The 23471-nt window shown below is 33.5% G+C and overlaps 1 protein-coding gene across 4 annotated transcripts; it reads right to left on the bottom strand.

Annotated features, from left to right (window-relative positions):
* Positions 1–215: 215 nt before the first annotated feature.
* NFU4 (NFU domain protein 4) lies at positions 216–16447 on the bottom strand. Of its 4 annotated transcripts, none has more exons than XM_012225905.4 (8): positions 16132–16447; positions 15248–15552; positions 14764–14925; positions 13246–13421; positions 2394–2497; positions 1724–1835; positions 1085–1189; positions 216–771 (listed from the first exon to the last, which is right to left on the bottom strand). In XM_012225905.4, the coding sequence occupies exons 2-7, from the start codon at positions 15474–15476 to the stop codon at positions 1121–1123; spliced, it is 852 nt and encodes a 283-aa protein (XP_012081295.1). In that variant the 5' UTR covers positions 15477–15552; positions 16132–16447; the 3' UTR covers positions 216–771; positions 1085–1120. The 4 variants fall into 4 exon arrangements, with proteins under 4 accessions (XP_012081295.1, XP_012081296.1, XP_012081293.1 ...); XM_012225906.4 differs by having other exon boundaries at positions 216–767; XM_012225903.4 differs by lacking the exon at positions 216–771 and having other exon boundaries at positions 942–1189; positions 16132–16446.
* Positions 16448–23471: the final 7024 nt, after the last annotated feature.

The raw sequence follows: 23471 nt of genomic DNA, 5'->3' as shown, positions 1-23471 counted from the left end.
CGTTTAACTTGATATCAAGATAAATTCAGTCATAGACATTAAACTGTTTTTTTTTTTTTTTTTTTAAGGAGAGTTAAGGGCTCTAAAAATTAATACTTAGATCGGTTTAATTTGAAAATAAAATAAGAAAAAAGGATAAAACAACATTTTTATTGAATAAAATAATCATTTCACCTTAAAAAATTGATCTTCCATAAATCTTTTGAAAACATCTATTAAAAATCAAAAACTATTACATATTTAGAACTTTCAAATCAAAACTTAAAATTACAAGATTGTTATTTCATAAAATAATCATACCACTCTAAATTTGAACCTGAACTAAAACGCGCTATTCCAAAACACGAGTTATGCAAATTATAGAATTTGTGAACACGTGTCTGAAGAAATCATAGATGAAAATTAGATGACAATTGAAGTCCAATTTAAGTGAAAATTCGAGAAATATGTAGGAGAAGTGACTTATTTCAGGGATTCCGAAGTGGGGTCCCGACCTTACCAGCACCAGAGGTGTACTAATCAATGAACTCCCGAAACGATGCCTTCTCCTGTACCAGAACAGAAGAAAAATGATATTCCCAAGTTTGTGTTTGTAGGTTCTTCTTTAGAGCCAGTTCCACTTGATCCCTCTAAGCCTCGAAGAAGATGATCATCGGATGTGAAAAGCATCGTTAGCGACATCATATTATACTTAACCAGCATACTCAATTCAACTCACATTCCAATTGTAGAATCCATAGGTGAGCAGATGGTAGCACGTTCCCTTCCTGTCTAATAATTTTCCACAATTCAAAAATGCTGAAAATATATAACGAGTTCAGCCAACTCTACCAATCTGATTCAGACGGAAGAGGTGACTATAAAGAAGACAGCAGTAATCCAAAAAGTTTAAAGATGCATGCCAAACGAACAAATAAAAGCAGCAGAAATGACTCGCTGTCTCAGAAAATGTCAACCACTGAAAAATTTTATGCGTACTGAATAATAATACAAAAACAAAAGTGAATAATGTGCCAACTCTATATTCTTAGTATTGTACTAATCGTACCAAAAACTTTATTTTCTCATGTACAGGAAGGCATACCATAAGTTCTCTCTGAATATTCTACATGTAATTAAACTACTCCATCTGACCAGCCAATGCTGCATCCTCATCTTCAGCATCTAATTCTTGCTCCACTCCTTTCACCTGCACATTTAATATGTAATGATTTTCATAAGCACACAACAGAAACTTGCCGTAGAAGGAATCATTATCCTTTTTGCCTATCATTAGAGGAATCAAGCACTAATTTCATTTTCAAAGCCAGGAGTTATAGAAACCAGAATTAGTCAGAATCGTCCTTCCTCTCTTTCACAGACTAACTAATTGTAAGTTCACAGCATAATGTCAAGTCATAATACTCATGACTGCATGCTCCCATCAACTTATAAATTCTGAAGGGCATTTTCTCTATCTCAGTAGATTTAAGCTCCATTTAATTCGATATTACATAGGCATAGATTCCGTTTGACTCACTCATCTACACAGATGTTCATAATGGCTTCATTTAATCCTATACACAAATATTAAAAGAAAATAACAGATTGTAGATTGCCTGTAATTTTGCCAGGTTTTTAAAGAGTTAACAACAAATACAAAATCACACAAAAGACTTCATGCCAGTATGAAGTGTAAACTAACACACTTTACAAATCCAAAATGATGACCATCAATTGTTACCTCTGATACATAATGCATCAACATATTTTCAATTCCAGATTTCAGAGTAACCGATGAGCTTGGACAGCCGCTACATGCTCCTTGCATTCTCAACTTGACTATTCCAGTTTCTCTGGAGAAAGCAAACAAAGTTCCAATAAAAGATTATCTAAAAGTTATAGAAAAAATTATGTCACGCCCCGACTCTAATCACTAGAGGAATTGTCCGCTTTGGATCAAGCCAAATCCCCTATACAAGATTGGCAAAACCCGCACGGTTTTATCCCGTAGGTGAATGAGAAACTTCTCAGGAGGTCACCCATCCTAGAATTTCCGTTAAGCGAACACGCTTAACCCTGGAGGGCGACATGCCATGTCTTACAGTAAGGTAAGGTGTGACAAATTATCTATTAATTCTATAGTTTATTATCTATAATATAATAACTATAATAATTATAATATATTATAATAAAGAGAATTTTACTGAACATACTGAAAGACATCAAAGTCTAATTAGAAATACAGACAAAAAATGATTGTGATTAACCACCCATCTGCACCTAAGATCCTAGGATCACAATTCCATTTTTGTCTAAATTTCAAAGTAAATGGCTAATAGATGCGTCACTTCATGCAAAAAACAGATTCAGTTATCCAATCTCAGTAAATAACCAAATGAAGAAAAACCTACGGATCAAATCCCCGATATTCGATATCTCCACCATCATCTTGAACTGCTGGTCGAATACGAGTCTCCAGCAGCTCTTTAATCATTGCAACTGTTTCTGAATCTTCCTGTATGAGAAAGAATTAATATTCTCCCACTCTGATTTATACAGAATTTCATAGGCAAAGGACAATTTAAAAAGAGAAATTAAATACTTCAATGTGATAAATCAGTTGCTTTAATAATGATATTTCAGATGATGTGACAATGAGACAAATAAAAAAAAAAAAAGTTTATTGATCTTCAAACCAAATTAGATTCAAAATGAGGATGGTACTTATTGTCATTGGTACAGCGCAAAGAAGAGATGCAAACTGCAGCTTGATGTACAATAATTGTGCTCTGTTGGTCCAACTGTTTACTTTATCCCAATGCGATTGGAGACCCAACAAACATGTGCATTTCGGAATGATCCTCCAGTACATGGAAAAAGTACAAATGCAGTTGGAGACATAACAAACATGTGCACTTAGGAATGATCCTCCAGTGCATGTTCAGTTTACCTCAATGCAGTTGGAGACATGACAAACATGAGCCCTTGGTAATGATCCACCAGTACATGGAAAAAGTATAAATGCAGTTGGGGACATAACAAACATGTATACTTGGGAATCATCCTCCAATATATCTTCAGCTCATCCCAGTGTAGTATGCTTATTTTTGTTAAACAACTGTATGGTGCTTATTTAAATGAGTTCACTTTGTTTTATCCCATTTAATCTATAGTGTTTTATCCCATTATTCAATTTCTATAACTTGTCATAAAATATTAAATGAGTAGAAAGATCGTCTTTTATGAGAACATAATTAATCAACCATTTATCAACATAACTTATTCATGTTATTTATTTTGATGGGAATTGAGCTTCTTGATGTTGTTCTTCACAAAACTTGAAATTTTATTTTACAATTATGTAAATGATGCAGGACAACTTGAGAAAACTTGAAGTTTTAGGAGATTAGAGCCAGGGTTTATAGGCCTAATCATCAATTTCACTCCAAACTTTTGGAGTAATTATAATTTCACCCCAAATTGACCTTTGTACATAGTTACAATTTCACTCTAATTTTCTTTTAGGGTGAAATTGTACCCTAAAAGCGAATTAGGGCACTGTGAACTTATCAATCTGTTACAATTGCATCGTAAAAGAAAATTAAGGTTGGAATTTGATTAAAATAATGTAAAAATGGACCTAGTAACTAACCCAAGCTCAGTTAAATGCAAAACACACTGTCTGAATTATAAAAAGAAGAATTAATCACTTTGCCTCTTTTCTGCTCCAACTTGTCATTTCTCTCCTCCTTGTAGAAAATTAATCGGTAACTACCGAAAATTATAGTGGCGCAAGTTGCAAGGGGCTCCTGGAGCCTAGGTGCAAGGCACGAAGTGACGCGGAAAATACACACACACACACACAAAAAGTAACATCAAAATTGTTCAAAATATTTGTATCAATAATATAAAGCATATAAAATATTAAAAATCACACCATCTAATAAAACATAAAAAATTCAATTTTAATATAAGCAATTTTATAGCAAGTGACATGAAAGGGCATACGTTAATTTTACAGCATATTTGCCATTCAGGACTTTCATTAAACAGATCCTAAGCTTACCCTATGAGGGCAGGTTTTAACCAAAATTTTCTACCAAGGTTTATAATTGAAACTCAAAATTCAAATTCATTGCATAACCCAAATCAAATGCTACTTGGTCAAACTTTAATCAACTAAACCAATAATTACAATTTAGCTTTATAATATAAAAAGTGATCAATGCTTCAAAATTGTAACTCAAATATTAAAACAATCCACTCATAAAGTTGCAGCATAACAACTATATTTTAAGCTTTTGGGTTAGAGAAGAGAGAAGATTATAGAAAAGGGAGAAGAAGCAAAAACATGAAACAGAGAAAGCAAAAGAAACAAGGGAAAAAAACAAGGAAGAAAAGTTCAAGCTCAAGACATACTTGGTCCCTGTTGGAGTTTATTGCAGGATACTTCTTTTCTTTGTTTCTTTTTTTTTTTTTTTTTTTTTTTTCTCTTTCTTTAAGTAAAAAGATGTAGTTGGATACCAATAAAACCCATCCTAAAGCTAAGACTATACAACACACCTCAAAAACCCTAAAATTTTTTACGTTTAGCTATTAAACACGAAGCAGCATGATAGCCTCACAAAGCGGGCAAATTTTGTTATGTTATTTTCATATAATTTGCATGAATGCATGTTATTTTTATATATTTTACGTTTGCTCGTATTGTTTTTGTTTCAAAGAGATTATAGGAACACAATTTGAGCAAAGGAATGAAAAGGCTTGCTTTATATAGAAAAGAGGACCAAAAAGTTGATAAAAAAATGAAAGAAAATTGCTCAGCAGACTTCGCGACGCGAAGGAGGTCGCGTTCGAAAGAAAACAAGCCAGTCGCGAGCGCTACCTGAAGTCGCGCGCGCAACCTACCTACAAGAAGACCAAGCAGGCACCAAAACGAAAGTCGCGAGCGCGACATTCATATGCGCGAGCGCGAGAAGCACTCTAGCAAGTCAGAGAGTTTCCAAACAAAAGTCGCGAGCGCGACATTCGTCTACGCGAGCGCGAGAAGCACTCCTGAGAGGCAAAGACTTTTAAAGCAAAAGTCGCGAGCGCAACCTTTAACCTCACAAGCGTGAGTCGTGTTTCCAGGAGACGTAATTGCTGTCTTTTCATCAGAAAAACATGTCTTCCCATGCATAGGTCGGGACTCTTCCCAAAGAGAAGTGTGATAGTAGTATTTAAAAGCAAGTTGACGAGAGTCACTTGTTATTGATTGTGCCAAGAACATCAAGAAGTTCCTCGAGGTGTGACACCCTCCGGAGGCTTGAGTTTGATTACTTCTTTCTCTTGTTTTATAGACTTGTTGTATGTTGTTCTTCATAACTTTTCTATGTAAAGCAATAATTTAAATTGATATCATTCAATAAAAGTTCCTTAAGTTATCTTTTGATCTTTGTTTAATCAAAGTTACTAAATTATATTCTCAGAAAGAAATAATTTAGTAAAGATCAAAGAGATTTAATTCTCTTAGCTGAATTCACATATGCATATTTCACTTATGTTGTCAAAGTTAAATCTGTCTTATTGAAATAATCAAAGAATAAGTACTAAGTTTAATATTTAACAAAATAAGGTATTTATTATAAGTAGAGATACATATAATAGATAGAATAATTCTATACCGAAAGGTTGAATTATATCTTACCATATGTGATTAAAGAATTATTTATTGTATGTTACAAGATTTGGCATAGAAGGAGAAAATCATGTGTATGATTAATTATTCTAAGTATTTTACTACACACTTATCTATAGAATTAAATAATAATTAGTTTTAGTATAACTAGAAATTCAATCAAATTATTCCATATTTATATTTCTGTAAACATACCATTAAGAATAAAGTAGTAAAGTGGACTTAACCCGTTCCTCGTGGGATTGATCTTTTTATTACTACGTTGCGATCCGTATACTTGCGGGAACTCAAAAGAGATGCAACACAGCATCTGCACCCTACATTTAAGCGTGCCTTTAATAACTATGCCAACAATGGCAAAGGAATTATCATATTCATCATCGTCATCCTAGGAAGAGTAACCTTTTTATTGTTTTTGCATCTTAAGATCTGTTCAGTTCTAAAATCAAAGACCCAATCTTGATTTTCTTGTTTATCACATAAATAATTGGGTTTAATGGTTTTGTTTATTGCTTGAATATCTTGGGTTTAATTGATTTTTTTACTGTTTGAATATCATTGTGTTATGGCACTGCTGGACTTAGGGTAGTTTCACTGTTGTAGTTAGGGTAGTTTTATTTAGTTATTCAGTTTCTATCATGTTACTATCAGTTTCTTTGCTAGTGGGTATTAGTAGGGTGGTTAAGCAAGTTATTTATTGTAATAGGTAGCTATCAGTGGCTAGTTATTGCAGTGGGTAGTGGATGGTTTTAGCTTTTGCATTTAGTTGTTTAAAAGGCTATGTTCAAGAAAAGGTTTTGAGTATCTACAACTCAGAGATTGTAGAGTTCTCTCTTAACAAGCTCTAAGAGATTGCAGATTCTCTCTAAGTTTGTTTCTATGACACCTTATCTCAAACCTGATCCAGTAATTCAAAGACCCATAACTAGATCCAGATTTGGGACATTATTCAACAACAACTTGTTAGAATCTTGACATTATTCTTAGAGGAACAAGCTGCCAACAAAGTCTGACATGAAGAACTAAAATCTAAATTAAATGCCCTCACACGTGTTTTTTGTGATTCAAAAAAAACATCAACAATGGAAAGGAGCAGCCAAAATCAAGCACTGAAAGCAGAAGGTCCAGTAGGTTCAGTCAGTCTACAATCCTAGGGGCACTACCATTGTTTCCAATTCACAAAGTTGGATTTTCTTGGACCAGCTATAAGGGAGGTGTGATCCATAATAGCCTTTGTAGCGGCGAAAAGTGCCTGCTCTGCCCAATTGAGCAAATAATTTTTTGAATAGAGGTAATTTCTTTTGTAAATTGACACCCACTGAAACTATTTTTCTAACTAGATCACTGAAAAAGTATTGTAAGAAAATTGTTTGATAGACTAAGGGTTTATAGGCTAGGCTGGAAAGAATGGCTGTACTAATTTAGGAAAGTTGGCAAAATTGGAACAATCTAGAACGGCAAAGCAAAGAGTTTTCCAGCAACCATTTCAAGTCCTAATAGCTGTGTGTATAGAAGATAGAGCAGAGCAAAAGAAAGAAATAATCAAACAACATCATTCGTTAGCACAAGCAGAGGGTCTTGCTTGTGATTTGGCAGCGTCTATATGGGAATGGATTCAGAAGAAGGAATTCAAGAATGACATAGAGGAAAAATTAGAGGAGCCATTTGATCCAAGAATATTAATTAAATATAGAAGCACAATAAACGACTCCTTATTTGCAGCAATAATAGAGGGTGATGCGGATTTTGTTTGCATCACATTTTTACAAGTTGAAGATTCCATGTCATCCATCCTTTGCGCTTGAGGACAAGCACCTTTCGAGAGAGACTATAATGTTATGGCAATGCTGGACTTAGGGTAGTTTTACTGCTGTATTTAGGGTGGTTTTATTTAGTTATTCAGTTTTTATCATGTTATCATCGGTTTCTTTGCCAATAGGTATTAGTGGGGTGGTTAAGCAAGTTATTTATTGTAATGGGCAGCTATTAGTGGGTAGTTAGTGTAGTAGGTAATGGATAGTTTTAGCTTTTACCTTTGGTTGTTTGAAAGGTCGTGATATCAGGAACATGTAAGCAGATTTTTTTAAGAAAAGGATTTGAGTTCCTAAAACTCAAAGATTCTAGAGTTCTCTCTTAACAAGCTCTAAGAGATTGCAGATACTCTCTAATCTGTTTCTACGACACCCTACTCAACCTGATCCCCTAATTCAAAGACCCCTAATTTTGCACTGTGGCAAGCGCAAGCCAAAGACGTGTTAATTCAGTCTAGACTGCATAAGGTTTTGCAGGGTAAACAAGTCGGCGGAAAGAATTCAGGAAAAGACAGTGGCAGTGGAGACTCAAAGAAATCCAAGATTAGCGATAAAGAATGAGAGGAGCTGGATATCAAAGCGGCAAGTCAAATTCGCATGTGTCTAGCAAAAATGTTCTTGCTAATGTGCTTGGATTGTCCACGACAAAGGAGTTATGGGAGAAACTGGAAGAATTGTACCAAGGAAGAAATATATCCAACAGGTTATATTTGAAGGAGCAATTTCATACGTTGAAAATGGCGAAAGGTACAAAGCTGTCAGATCACCTGAGTGTTCTTAACGGCATCGTCTCTAAATTGAAAACTCTCGGAGTGCAAACCGAAGATGAAGATAAAGCTCTCCAACTCATCCCGTCACTTCCTTCGACATATGAGTACATGAAACCTGTTCTGAAATATGGTAGTAAGGAAGTGATGTATGCGGTTAGTAAGCTCATCACTGAGGAGAGAAGACTGAATGAAATGGAAAATCAATCATTTAAGGATTCAGCTTTATCTGTCGGTACCAGAAAAAAGAATAAAAGCTCCGGAAAGAGGAAAATTGTCTGCTGAGGTTGTGGTCAAACTAGACACGTGAGGAAGGATTGCTCGAACGGTGAAGCTAATTTGGCTAGAAGCTCTAACGTTGTTGCTGCCAATGTGATCTCCTGTGACGATGCGCACGGCATTGATTGACAGTTGATGCAAAGTGTGTGGCGAAAAAAAAAATATGCCGATGGCTAATGAACTCTCGGAAAAGTCAATAGGAGGATTGCACCATAAACTATTAGCGGGATCCGACATGGCCTATGGAAGTGGTTCCAAGTGGCGATACTCTTTTATGGTGGAGTATGATAATTCTTGAAGATAAGAATTATGATTGTCGGTAGCAGACAATGTTGTGTTTTTTTTTTTTTTTTTTTCAAGGTGGAGATTGTTAGTCTCCTTTGTTGAAAACAAAAAAAATATATATAAAATTTAGTTTTGCTCAATCCCACATCGGGAAGAAGAACATGTGACACTGGTGGATTGGCTATAAAAAGAAGCCAAGGTTTAGGTTTCTAAACACACCAAAAACACTTGAATGTCTTTTATATTAGAGATTTAGAGCAAGTCTTTTAGAGTCCCTTGGAGTATAACATATTTGGGGTGTTTTGAGGGTGTCGAGTAAAAAAATATTTTGTAATTGTAGTTGTAACAATTTGCCGCATAGTGAATATTTTTCTTGGTTGTCATTTGTTGAAATTAAAGAGAATAAATAACACGATAAGTGGAGAAAAAAAACCACGGTCGTTGCCAAACGATAACCAAGAAAAATATTCACTATGCGGCAAATTGTTACAACCACAATTACAAAACATTTTTCTACCCGACACCCTCAAAACACCCCAAATATTTTATAGTCCAAAAGACTTGTTCTAAATCCCTAATATAAAACACATTCAAGTGTTTTTGGTGTGTTTAGAAACCTAAACCTTGGCTTCCTTTTATAGTCAATCCACCACCCTCACATGCTCTTCTCCCCGATGTGGGATTGAGCAAAACTAAATTATATATATATATATATATATATATACACATATATATATATTTCAACAAAGGAGGCTAAAAATCTCCACTTTAAAAATAAAATTAAAAAAAACACAATATTGTCTGTTACCGACAATCATAATTCTTATCGTCAAGAATTATCATACTTCACCATAAAAGAGTATCGCCACTTGGAACCAATTTACCGACTCCAAGAATTGTCCATCGGCCATGTCGAATCCCGCTAATAGTTTATAGTGCAACCCTTCTGTTGACTTTTCCGAGAGTTCATTAGCCATCGACATATTTTTTTTTTTTCGCCACACACTTTGCATCAACTATCAATCAATGCCGTGCGCATTTCCGTGGACCAACTGTCAATAATCCATCCTCTTCCATGGCATCTCAATGGGTAGCAATCATGCCACGAGGACACACATCTCTCAATTACAGAGAGAACATATCATCTCCTTCGCCACAGGAGATCACATTGGCAGCAACAACGCTAGAGCTTCTAGCCGAATCAGCTCCACCGTTCGGGCAATCCTTCCTCACGTGTCCAGTTTGACCACAACCCCAGCAGACAACCTTCCTCTTTCCGGAGCTTTTATTCTTTTTCCAGGTACCGACAGATAAAGTTGAATCCTCAAATGATTTATTTTCCATTTCATTCAGTCTTCTCTCCTCAGTAATGAGCTTACTAACCACATACATCACTTCCTTACTACCATATTTCAGAACAGGTTTCATGTGCTTATATGTCGAAGGAAGTGACAGGATGAGTCGAAGAGCTTTATCTTCATCTTCGGTTTGCACTCCAAGAGTTTCCAATTCAGAGACGATGCCGTTAAGAACACTCAGGTGATCTAACAGCTTTGTACCTTTCGCCATTTTCAACGTATGAAATTGCTCCTTCAAATATAACCCGTTAGATATATTTTTTCCTTGGTACAATTCTTCCAGTTTCTCCCACAACTCCTTTGTCGTGGATAATCTAAGCACATTAGCAAGAACATTTTTTGCTAGACACATGCGAATTTGACTTGCCACTTTGATATCCAGCTCCTCTCATTCTTCATCGCTAATCTTGGATTTCTCTGAGTCTCCACTGCCACTGTCTTTTCCTGAATTCTTTCCGCCGACTTGTTTACCCTGCAAAACCTTATGCAGTCCAGACTGAATCAACACATCTTTGACTTGCACTTGCCACAGTGCAAAATTCATTCTCCCGTCAAATTTCTCAATCTTACATCTCATAGCCGACATGCTTACTTGTGCTTATAACAGTGAACCCAATAATTAGTGAAGTAAACCGATTCAGCAATACCCAGAAAAGACCACAATGATCTACTAGATAGTATTACCATTCCACGTAAAATCCCAGTTGGGCGGAGGGATCACAAGCAGTCCCACTTAAAATCCAGCCTTCTAGACAGAAGTTACGTGCACGGTATATTATCAGAACTTTTGTACCAGAATAACTTCAATAATTATCGTCAGGACCTTCACCGCCGGTATTCAAGCACACCAAAGCAAAGCTCCACCAGCTTCAAGACTTCCAAAACTCCACCTGCTTTTAAAATAAAATAATTTCTAACAACAGTATTTCTGATGTGGAAGATCAGACTAAGCCGCAACCACAGTGCATACTTATAATTTAAATTACAAGAAAATATTTTAACACTAAAAGCTCCGCCTAACAAACCAGGCTCTAATACCACTTGTTGGAAAAATCGATATTTTCCCGCCCTTCGGACCGGCTTCAAGTAGAAACAAATGAGAAAATAAAATAATGACTGAGAAATTAAAGAGAATAAATAACACGATAATTTAACGTGGAAAACTCCCCAAGTGAAGAAAAAAAACCACAAGCCGTTGCCAAACGACAACCAAGAAAAATATTCACTATGCAGCAAATTGTTACAACCACAATTACAAAATATTTTTCTACCCGACACCCTCAAAACACCCCAAATATTTTATACTCCAAGAGACTCCAAAAGACTTGCTCTAAATCCCTAATATAAAACACATTTAAGTGTTTTTGATGTGTCTAGAAACCTAAACCTTGGCTTCTTTTTATAGCCAATCTACCACCCTCACATGCTCTTATCCCCGATGTGGGATTGAGCAAAACTAAATTATATATATATATATATATATATATATATATATATATATATATATATATATATATATATATATATTTTCAACAAAGGAGGCTAATAATAATTGCACCCTAAATACAAATTAGGTACAATTGCAAGTCGATAGATAATTTGGTTATAGCACTTGTTTCCCCTTTAATTCAAACAATTTCTTTTACACTTGTTTTTATAAATTTCACTTTTTTACATTATTTTAAAAATCATAACCTTAATTTGCTTCTAGGGTGTAATTGCAATAGATCGATGACTTAATACATTTTTAGGGTACAAATTTGATTCTAGGCTGCAATTGCACCCTAAATACAAATTAGAGTACAGTTGCAAGTAGATAGATAAGTTTAGGTGCCCAGAGCACAAAGGCCAATTTAGGATGATAGTATAACCATTTGAAAATTTAAGGGTGAAATTGATGGTTAGGCCAGGTTTATAGAAATCAAGACTTAGGTTTTGGCTATCAATGTTGCATATCTCAATTTCTTTAGAAAATAAAGGGAAAATTACCCAAATAAAAATAAATTACTAGCATTACACTAACAGATTCTAGGACCCATTCTTATCAAGAAAGAATCATGCTTTATAGGGTTAAGAATTGCATTACAAAACTCAGAGATAAAAGCATAATCTGCTGTAATTTTATTGACTGAAAACTTAATTAAAGCATTAAATTACCAGCATGGGTATTTAAAGACCCAAACTACTCCTAAACCTTTTCTTAATAGGACTTCAGTACTAGCACAAATCCTTCAAGTACTGGACTCCAAAATAAACTAAAAGGCAATATCATTATCCTAAACCAACAAAGATTTTAAAATACTTAAAATAAATATGTCTTCCCAAACAAATAGGGATTCAATTCCAGCAAAACTGAAATTACAGAATTGCCCCAAGACTTAAAGTTCTTAACTGGCAACTTATTTATTAAAATAGATATATAACTATAACTCTGAAAGACTAGAAATATACTATAATATCTGAAAAAAATCCTAGATAAAACCATATTCTGAAATTCTTGAGCCTTCGAATTTGAATTTGAATTTGAATTTGAATTTTCTTGATTTCTTTGTCCAGATCAGAAAGTCAAAAGAATTTAAATTTTCTTGATTTCTTTGTCTAGATCAAAAATCAAAAGAATTCGAATTTTCTTGATTTCTTTGGCCGGATCAGAAAGTGAAAATAATTTTTCCTTTAGGGGAGTCTGGAAACTACAATTAAAAGAATTCATAGCATACAAAGGGTAAAATAGTCAATTCTTTACAGTGAAGGCATGAGGAGAGCATAGAAGCTTTTGGGAATTGCCAGTATCAGCCCCCTATTCCTTGTAGAATTCCAATTTAAATTCATAAAAGATCATGATGCGTATTATATATTAGTTGCCTACAAGATTTTTATCTTGAAGTTTCACCGAGCAATAATTTTAAAAAATAGCATGTGCTGGACTGGATTAACATCCAAAGGATAATTTTAACCCAGTTAAGCACATATTAAAAGATGAATGCTATCTAACTGTAGAAATAAGTTTCTAGAATATGGAAGAATGTAATACAAATCTGATTCTTTTCTCTACAAGCTTCAACCATTCAATAACAGAAAAGATTTACCTCATGAATAGCTGTGTCCTTTGCTGCTGCAGTCTGTGAATCAAGAAACAATGGCTGCCCAGAAGAATAGAAGTCCATTATCGCAGCAAATATCTCAGGCTTCAGAAAATCCCAAGAAGCGTCATCTGACTTTGTTACAGTGACAAAATCAGATCCAAAAAAAACACGAGTAATTCCTGCAGAAAACAAAAAAGGTTAAACACAGAATTTTAACTTTCAAGTAACAGGATTCATAATAATGTAGTGGAATTAGGTAAAATTCCCCACACTGGCAGCTCTCACCATGAATTTGAAAAATTAACTGGAAAAATAACTTAACGCAACATTAAAATAAGAATTAACCAAATATGCAACATATCAACACAATGAATATCTGAAAGAACATTTTATTGAATCATAAGACATGATTTACTTAAAAGGATTGGTGATCACCAATAAAATGAGAAAAAGTAAAATAGCTAAGCATATATTTAAAATTCCATTATATAACAGGCAATATGTTTTATCACGGATGCTTTTTTTTTTTAAACTTTTCTTAGCATACTCTATACTTTTCAATTCAAATTAACATTCTACAAAAATAAATTGAACTGTTAAGTTAATAAGACCTAAAATCACACCAATCACATTTTTCAGTAATATGTAACTGGAACTGTACAACAGAACCTCAATGTATCTTTTACCACTGGAAAGCAGCAGAGAAAATGACAATGGAAATTTGCAACCTCATTTTTTAAGCGTAGTGAAAGTTGCAAAATCAAAAATTTTAATAATTTGCTTCCATTTTGATATTTTCCAATTAATTGGTAAAAATGATGTTACATTCTTCATCGTATCATTTCCTTATCATCTCATACAGCATGTTACTACTACTCTAAATTCCTATCACCTAATACTGCATGTTATTATTCTGATGCAGATTTTTATTGATTTAACTTCATTGATTAATGTCCAAGAGAAATGAGGTTCCTGTTTTCAATGGCCTTATTACACTAACTCTACTTCTAAATTTATTGAAGGAAAATTCCATGGGAATTTTAATTAAGCACTCGACATTGTACTTCGACAATAAAAATCCAAAACTATTAAGAGAAAAAAAGAGCATAAGACTTAGCGAAAAGATAAAACCAAAGTTTTGTAAGAAATCTTAAAGCCTATAAAACAGGCATACAACTTAATCAGTCATACGTTCTTCCCAACATTATTTACCCTTTTTATCATTTCTTTTGTAAAAGCTTACTGATTAGATCATAATTAACAGGTAAAATGAAAAAAATCAATGCACGTAGCAAGTTGCCAAAGAAAAAAATGGATGAGCAAAGCTAGACATATTTTCAATTCTCAAAGAATTAAGACTCAAAATCTACATTGACACCCTTAAAGTTAAACATAAATGGAATTTTCAAAAAATAATAATAACAACATGGAAGCACAAATTCCTTGGGACAAGACCTCAAAATAAAAGCCCAAACAGCTATAGCATATAATTAGAAAAGAATATAAATAATTACAGCTTACCATCAATTCCATAAAGAGCTTTTGCCAAAGGAGAATTCATGGCGCTACGAGCACTGGGGAAATCTGCACTTCCAACATCCATTACTGCCTTCCCAGGATAGAACATAAGTGATGATGGATTGGGAGTTGATTGAGTTTGTATAAACATAGTCCTCCTCTGCCCTATGCAAACCATCCATCCATTTTCTTTATAAGTGAACGCAATAAAACTTTAAAAAAAAAAAATTCTACTAAGAACATATCCATAGCTAGAAGCAATTAAGTAGTCTTAGTTAAATTATTCCAACAGAAATTTTTTTTATGGGAATTTCACCAAAGATATGTATTGATGTAATATTAAAAGCCAGATAGCATATAAAAATCAAATCTTCTACTAATAAAACCCTAAAACATGAGATTCAAATTAGAACACAGGAAATTCTAACTACAATTGTAAGACAAATATGGGAAAATGAAATCGTGAATCCATTAAAAACAAACCGACCTGCGAAATGGTTCCATTGCTCTGGAAGCAAATTAGACCTCAACGATTTGAAACCAGAAAGAGAGCCATTGATTCCGCTGTTCAAAACAGACTTCGTAGTCTTTGTAGACGAAACGTATGTGGCGCGGTGAGAGGCTAAACGACAAGAACTGTTGATTTCTGCACCATGAGGATTGAATCTCTGTCGGCAAAACGAGGCTCGCGACATTAAATTCCGAAAACCCCTCATTGTTTCTACGCAATTTGGTACCAGCAAGAGAGAACCTCCGCGAAGAGGTAGAAGGGATTCTGCCTTTTAATGGTGGCTGTGCCAATTGGTAATTAACTGAACCGGTCAGGGTAAATATTGAAGGTAAAAAACAAAAGAAATTAATTAGAAAAATGTTCATTTTGACCTTGCACTTAAAACATTTTTTTTCCTTTTTGCCAAAGAATCCCGCAACTTTAAAAAAAAAAAAAAAAAAGTCCAAATAGTCCATACGAGGTCAACAAAAGATAAAAGAAATAAATAATTCATTTTCAAAAAAGAAATAAATAATTTTTGTTAAACCAATGTTAATAGTCCAAATAGTCCTCGACCTCCCAGTTGAATCCATCTTACAACCAAACCTCCACAATTCCACACCAAATCACAAAAAAAAAAAAACAAAAAAAAAAAAAGCAAATATTCCACAATGCAGAACAACTGAAGCTATCATATAAAATCCAAAAATAAGTACTATATCTCATAGAAATTTAGTTTATTGTTTCTACTTCCAGGTTTTAATCAGGATTTTAAAGGCATGAACAGTACACAAAATCACTAACCAGCCCAATTTCTCATCTTTAGCTACAAATCAACTAAAAGAAAACATGATGTGATAGAAAAGTCAAAAGTCGCTCACTAGGCCATAAGGACGTGTCGGAGAGCAGCTAATTTGGCCGGAAATCGCAAAGGGCGACTCTCTCTCGTTCTACTTCTGTTTGCGGCTGAAACCGACGAGCTCGACCGTAAATGGAGTAAGCGGCTGCTAAGGGAGGTGTTGACGGCGAGGAGGGAGACCCGCTGGCCGATTTTTTTTTTTTTTTTTATGCGCTGATGTCGCCGGAAAATCAAGATGGGCGAGAGAGCTACCGTAGGTCGGGGGAGAGAGGAAGGGGAAGGAGGTTGGGTATTTCCAAATAGATTTCTGAAAAATTTGGTTCGAACGGGTTCCGTTAGGTCAAGGTCATTGTTATTGGCTCAAAATGATATTTAAATTTTAAATAAAAAGTTTTGCAAATAAAATTCTAGACAAATTCAAAATTTCACATTGGAAATAGGCTACAAGATTATACATGTTTTGGCATATTTAAAGAGATTTTGATTTGGATTTGACATTATTGCAGTTATAAATGTTATTGCAATTGCACACCAAGACATATCCTAATGATAAGTGTATATACGACCTAATAATAAATTTAAATTCGAATACTTTTCTCAATACTCAAAATATATATATATATATTATTGAAATTGTTGAAGAGTTTTTTGAAAGTTATAAATTCTTTAAGAAAAGAATTCGAAATAAAGGGCCTTGTAATATAATATTTTCTCACAATCTAAAGAGCATGCATTTTATAAATGAGATGTACCAATTACATCAATGGCTGTAAAGTCATTAAATAAAATATGACAACTATTTTTAACCTCAAAAAATGATGAATAAAATTTTGGCCATTAAATACTATATCTTAGTGCAATAAAAATACTAATATATCTTACTAAGCATACTTAATTGATATAACATTTTTATTTGCAAGATATAATTCTTTTAAAAATGAAAAATGAATATAAGTTTATTTTGTACATGCATATTTTATTGGCTACGAAAATATAGATTATTTTGATCCACATTTATTTACATGTGGAACAGAATTTTTTTTTAATTTGTGAAGAAAGCAACAATTCATAAAACAAATCGATGATATATTTGGTTAAGACCCATCATATACAAAAAAAGCATATGGTTTTTTGTTAGAGAAAATCCCAACAATATTAAATGAAGATAATTCAACATGCATAGCATAATTAAAGAGATGACATATCAAAGGAGACAGAGTAAAATATATTTCACCAAAATTTTTCTTTGCTCATAATCTCACTTTTGAAAAGTTTATATAAAGTATTGGTAGGTGATAATACCATAATATTTATAGAATGTGTAAAATTAGATAAATCCCTAAATATCCTTTAAATCCTTAAAATATCTCATTAAAGAGATCAGAATATTCAAGTCATATACAGTTAGTGGATATATGATACTGAAGAGATTTTCTCCACTATATGATTAACTAATCTTAAGCAGTTACATTTTAACTACGAAATGGAGGGAAAGTATCAATTTTCTTCTCTAAACGCTACACGATTATATTTTTGATATTTGATAATGGTGTTGTGAGCGTGGAATGCACATTATAAGAAGCATAAGATACGATTTTCTCTTAACCAAACTTTTATCTCATTGGGTTTTCGTAGTAAGATTTTTAATTTTCTTTCATCAGGTTCTTATCCAATAGAATTTTTCTAGGAAGGTTTTATTAATGGACATCTAAAGGAGAGTATTATGAAATATCCTCAATAATTTCATCAAGTGGGTATCCATTGTACACTCTACTTGTCCAATTGACAATTTATTGGCTCAATAGTCAATTTTATCTATAGATTTTCATGATTAAGCAAAACAAATAAATTTAATTATTTTATCTGTGCTAATATTACTTTATGATAAAAATAGAATAGTGATCTTTGAAAACTCTTATTGTGAAGTTCAGAACATGCATGATAACAAAACTTTATTTGTTGGAAAAGGTTTGAGAATATATACCTAGTAGATCTTTCTAATATGCATAACCTAGACATATGATTCATTTTTGTTGATAATTCTAGTTGGTTATGGCATAGAAGACTTGGACCTGCAAGCATGCACCTTATTTTTAAACTGTCTAAGAAAGACTTGGTTCGTGGTTTGCCAAAGCTAAAGTTTGAAAAAGATCACATTTGCGATGCTTATCAATTGGGCAAACAAACCAGAATATCTTTCAAATTTAAGGGCATGGTTTCTAATTCTAGACTTTTAGAATTGCTACACCTTGATTTATTTGGAACTGTTACTCCTTATAGTCTTGGAGGAAAGTTCTATGCATTTGTTATTGTAGATGATTACTCTAGATTCACCTGGACACTCTTCTTTAGAAATAAGGATGAGTCATATGATATGTTTGTTCATCTTTACAAGAGAATACAAAATGATAAAGGATACAACATCTCTGCAATTAGAAGTGATCATGGAGGAGAATTTGAAAATCATAAATTTGATGCTTTTTGCAAAGAATCAAGAATCTTCCATAACTTCTCAGCACCTAGAACACCCCAGCAAAATGGAGTAGTGGAGCGCAAGAATAGAACACTTTAGGAAATGGCCAGAACCATGCTGAGTGATTCTAAGTTACCAAAGTATTTCTGGGCAAAAGCCGTTAACACTGTCTGTTATATTCTAAATAGGGCTTTGGTAAGATCTAAACTTGAAAAGACTCCATATGATCTATACAAAGGTAGAAAGCCAAATATTGGTTATTTTCACATTTTTGGGTGTAAATGTTTTATTCTAGATAACAAAAAAAATCACCTTGCTAAATTTGATGCTAAATCTTATGAAGGAATTTTTCAAGGATATTCTAGTAATAGTAAAGCATATAGGGTGTTTAATAAGAAAACTCTAGTTGTAGAAAAATCTATTCATGTTGTGTTTGATGAATCTGACTCTACTTCTAGAATTTTAGAAAATGATGATGTTGTAGATTTTAATCAAGAAAAGCAAAATGAACAATCAGAACAATTAGAACAGCCAGAAAATTAGCAGAACGTTGATAATCAGGCTGAACCAGAAGATGAACATGAAGATCAGAACGCAACTAAAAGTAAAATGCCAGAAACAGAAAATGAAAATTCTCAATTACCAAAAGAATGGCGATTCCACAGGTATCATCCTCAAGAGGACATCATGGATAATCCTTCAGAATGGATGATGACTAGAGCTCAATTTAAGAGATATTTTGGTAATGTTGCTTTCGTTTCCCAATTAGAACCTAAAAACTTAGAAGATCCTCAAAATGATGAAAGTTAGATTCTTGCTATGAAAGAAAAACTAAATCAATATGAGATAAACCAAGTTTGGAAATTTGTTTCTAAACCTAAAAAGCATTCCGTCATTGGAACAAAATGGGATTTTAGAAATAAGCTTGATGAACAAGGTAATGTTATGAGAAACAAAGCAAGGTTAGTGGCTCAAGGGTGCAACCAAGAGGAAGGCATCGATTTTGATGAGACCTTTACTCCGATCGCTAGACTTAAGGCCATTAGAATGCTCTGTGCATTTGCATGCTTTAAAAACTTCATGTTGTATCAAATGGATGTGAAATGTGCTTTTCTAAATGGTTTTCTAAATGAAGAAGTGTATGTAGAATAACAACCTGATTTTGAAGTCTGTGATAAACCAAATCATGTTTACAAACTTACTAAAGCTCTTCATGGTTTGAAACAAGCTCCCAGAGCTTGGTATGAAAGATTAAGTAAGTTTTTATTAGAAATGGTTTTTCTAGATGAAAGGTTGATACTACACTATTTATTAAAAATGAAGCACATGATATTCTAGTTGTGCAAATCTATGTTGATGACGTAATCTTTGGTTCTACTAATGACCTTCTTTGTAAGGAATTTTCTATGATTATGCAGGGTGAGTTGAAATGAGCATGATGGGAGAATTAAATTTCTTCCTTGGACTTCAAATCAAACAATGTGATAGTGGAATTTTCATAAACCAAGATAAGTATACTAGAGAATTGTTGAAACGGTTTAGAATGGAGAATGCCAAGGTATGTAGTACACCAATGAGTCCATCCTTAAAATTAGAAAAAGATGAAAAAGGTAAGGATGTGGATATTAAATTGTTTCGAAGTATGATTGGTTCTTTACTATATCTAACTGCAAGCAGACCTGACATTCACTTTAGTGTTTGTTTATGTGCTAGATTTCAATCATATCCCAAAGAATCTCATTTAATTGCTGTAAAAAGAATTCTAAGTTATCTTTGTGGAACTTCTAATTTAGGTCTGTGGTATTCTAAAGGAGATACATTTGATCTTGTTGGGGATAGTTATTCTGATTTTGCAGTAAGCAGAATAGATAGAAAAAGCACGTTTGGAAGCTGTGTTTCTAGGTAGTGCCATTGTATCATGGTTTAGTAGGAAACAGACATCTGTTGCTCTTTATACTATAGAAGTTGAATATCTTATTGCTGGAAGCTGTGTTGCGCAAGTTCTGTTCATCAAGCAACAATTGGCAGACTATGGTCTGAAATTAAAAATAAGGCCAATTAAATGTGACAACATAAGTGCCTTTAACTTATCTAAACCAGCATTTTAGAACCAAGCACATAGAACTCGGAACATCACTTCATACGTGATCATGTTTAAAAAGGTGATATAGTGATTGAGTTCATTCCTAAAGAAAAGCAATTGGCAGATATTTTTACTAAACCTTTGAGTAAAAGCCAATTCTACTTAATCAGAAGAGAACTCGGTATGTTAGTTCTAAACTCTTAACTTTAGAACTCTGTAAGTATGTTCTTAACTACTTTCTATATTTGAGATTGAAAGACTTGCTCTGTGTTATGTTTTACTATTCTATTCTGAGTGATTTTGAAAAATGTTTTTGTCTAAAAGAGATGCATATTGCTCTGATGTGACATTCTAATGTCATTATCAGATTCTATTTTTAGACAAAATAAAAAACAATCGATTTCTTTTATTTTTGTTGTGTGTTTATTTTTATTGTGTCTCCATTTTATTGTGTTTTATATCTTTATTTTATATAGTTTTGGCGGTATTTTATTTTTAAATATTTGAGTCAGTTTAACTTTCCTTAAAACTATTTTTATTCATTTAAATTTCCTTCTTTATTATAACTTCTCTTTTAAAGTGTTTCTTTCTTTCCTAAATTTTATAACTTCTCTAAATTAATTACTTTTCTTCTCTATTAAAATTGTTTTATCTTCTCTTTTCCCCTCTCACATCAAAACCCTAAACGCTCTCTTTGCGTCAAAAGCCCTAACTATGGCCAGATCAATTTCTACTTCTTCCTCCTCTGATTCTTTGACAGAACAAGAACTTTAGCTTCTTAAGAGGTTATCTAAGAAGTATGAATAGAAAGAATCAGGACAGAAGAAATCCGTTGAGGAATCGAGTTCAAAGAAAGACAAATCGAAAAGTAAAATAGAAAAATCAAAAGGGGAAGAAAAATTGAAGAAATGGATCTCTAGTTCTCGAAACAAAGGTAAAGCTATTTTATCTCCTTATCCTCTTATGCATTCATATGTTATTGACTGGAAGTTCTTTGGAAAAGAAGAATTCAACTTTAGGGAACTATTTGAGTTCCAGGGATGGATGGAGTTTTTGTCTGTAAATCGATCTTGCTATGAGAATTTGGTAAACGGATTTTATAGCTCTCTCAAAGCCACTGGTTCAGAGATGATTTATGTGAAAATTGAGGGTGAAACCAAAGTGTTATCTTACACTGATTTGAAGAAATTTTCAAAATACCAAACATTGAGTCTAGGGTAACAAAGATTAAGGATATCTCTAGAGTAAATGTGTATAAAAAAGAAGAGTTTGTAAAGAAAATTATTAAGAAAGGTTCTGTGGAAAAATAGAATGTGATTGAGTGCTCTAATTTGAATGACAGAATGAAGTGGTTATATAAGCTAATTGTGCACTTTATCTATCCAAAGAGTGGTTCGCTCACATATGTAAACCAAGTTGAGATAATGTGGCATATAATTGAAAAGAAACCCTTCAATCTGTGCCATATTATTGTTATTAAAATGCAGAACAACCAAAAGAAATTACCCTATGGTATGGTGCTTACCCCTGTTTTTGAGTTTTTGGAAATTGATTTAGATGAGAGTGAGGGTCATAATGTTTCAAAGTTGGATAGTGGATCTTTGAAACTAAAGGATGAAAAAGGTGAAGAAGAAAAAGAAAAAGAAAAAGAAGTTGCTGAGGATAAAGAAAAAGCATAAAAAGAAAAAGAAGAAGAAGAAGCTAAGAATAAGAAGAAGAAGAAAAGAAGATTGGTAAAAGGAAAAGGAAAATTGGAGGAAGCTGAGAAAGAAGAAAAGAAAGAAGAATCAGAAGAAGAGAAAAAGGAAGAAATAAAAAAAGAAAAAGAGACAGCAGCTGAGGTTGAAATAGAGTCAGAAAAAGAGTTAGAAGAAGAAAAAGATGAAGCAGGAACTGAAGAGAAAAAGAAGATTGGTAAAAGGAAAAGGAAAATTGGAGGAAGCTGAGAAAGAAGAATCAAAAGAAGAAAAAAAGGAAGAAACAGAAAAAGAAAAAGATATAGCACTGAGGTTGAAATAGAGTTAGAAAAAGAGTTAGAAGAAGAAAAAGATGAAGCAGGAACTGAAGAGAAAAAGGATTATGTTGATCCTGAAGAAGAGACTGAAAAAGGAGAGGCAGTAGAAGTTGAGGAAGCCAGTAATGCTGATACAGAAAAGCTAGAGTTAAGTGAAGGGGAAAAAGAGACTGAGGTTGAGGCTAAGAAGGAATCAGAGTTTTTGACATCACAAAGGAGTAGAGAGGCTATGCTGGGCAAACTGGTAAAAGAACTCATTGAAGAGCATAATAAGGACCTTAATAAGGCTATCAAATAGAGTACGACTGTGATTGCACACAACCAGTCTCTCATCGACTCTTTAGAAAGGATGAAAAATGCTAATGAGAGAAGGCTAGCTACTCTAAGGGTAAAGAACACATCCTACACTCCTACCTCGGAAAAGCCTAAGAAATTGAAGCACACTACGGGAAAGCATAGAGTTCATGGAATGAAGCCTCCTCTGCATCCTTTTTCTAAATATCCTGAGAGTCCTACTGAAACCTGTCCTGCACAAAAGCTCAAAAGTTCTAAGAGACTTAGAACTGATTCTAAACCCATCTGACTCCCTTCTAATATACTCTGATTATGTTTTGTGAACTATTTTCTATTACTTGTTCTTTATTTGTCTTTGTCCTTTGTGTTATTTGAATTCTGTTTACATTTTCTAGATTTGTTATTTTCTGCTTGTTTATTTGCTCTGTTTTTACTAACCCTCTTTTATGATGGCAAAAAGGGGGAGAACACAGGATATTTTAGTGATTAGGTACCTGA

Source organism: Jatropha curcas, chromosome 6 (genome assembly GCF_041381405.1).
Source record: "Jatropha curcas cultivar XTBG-Jc1 chromosome 6, XTBG_Jcur_1.0, whole genome shotgun sequence".
In the NCBI taxonomy this organism is placed as follows: domain Eukaryota; kingdom Viridiplantae; phylum Streptophyta; class Magnoliopsida; order Malpighiales; family Euphorbiaceae; genus Jatropha; species Jatropha curcas.
Note: the sequence above shows the minus strand (reverse complement) of the source record. Positions and strands in the feature narration are given on the sequence as shown.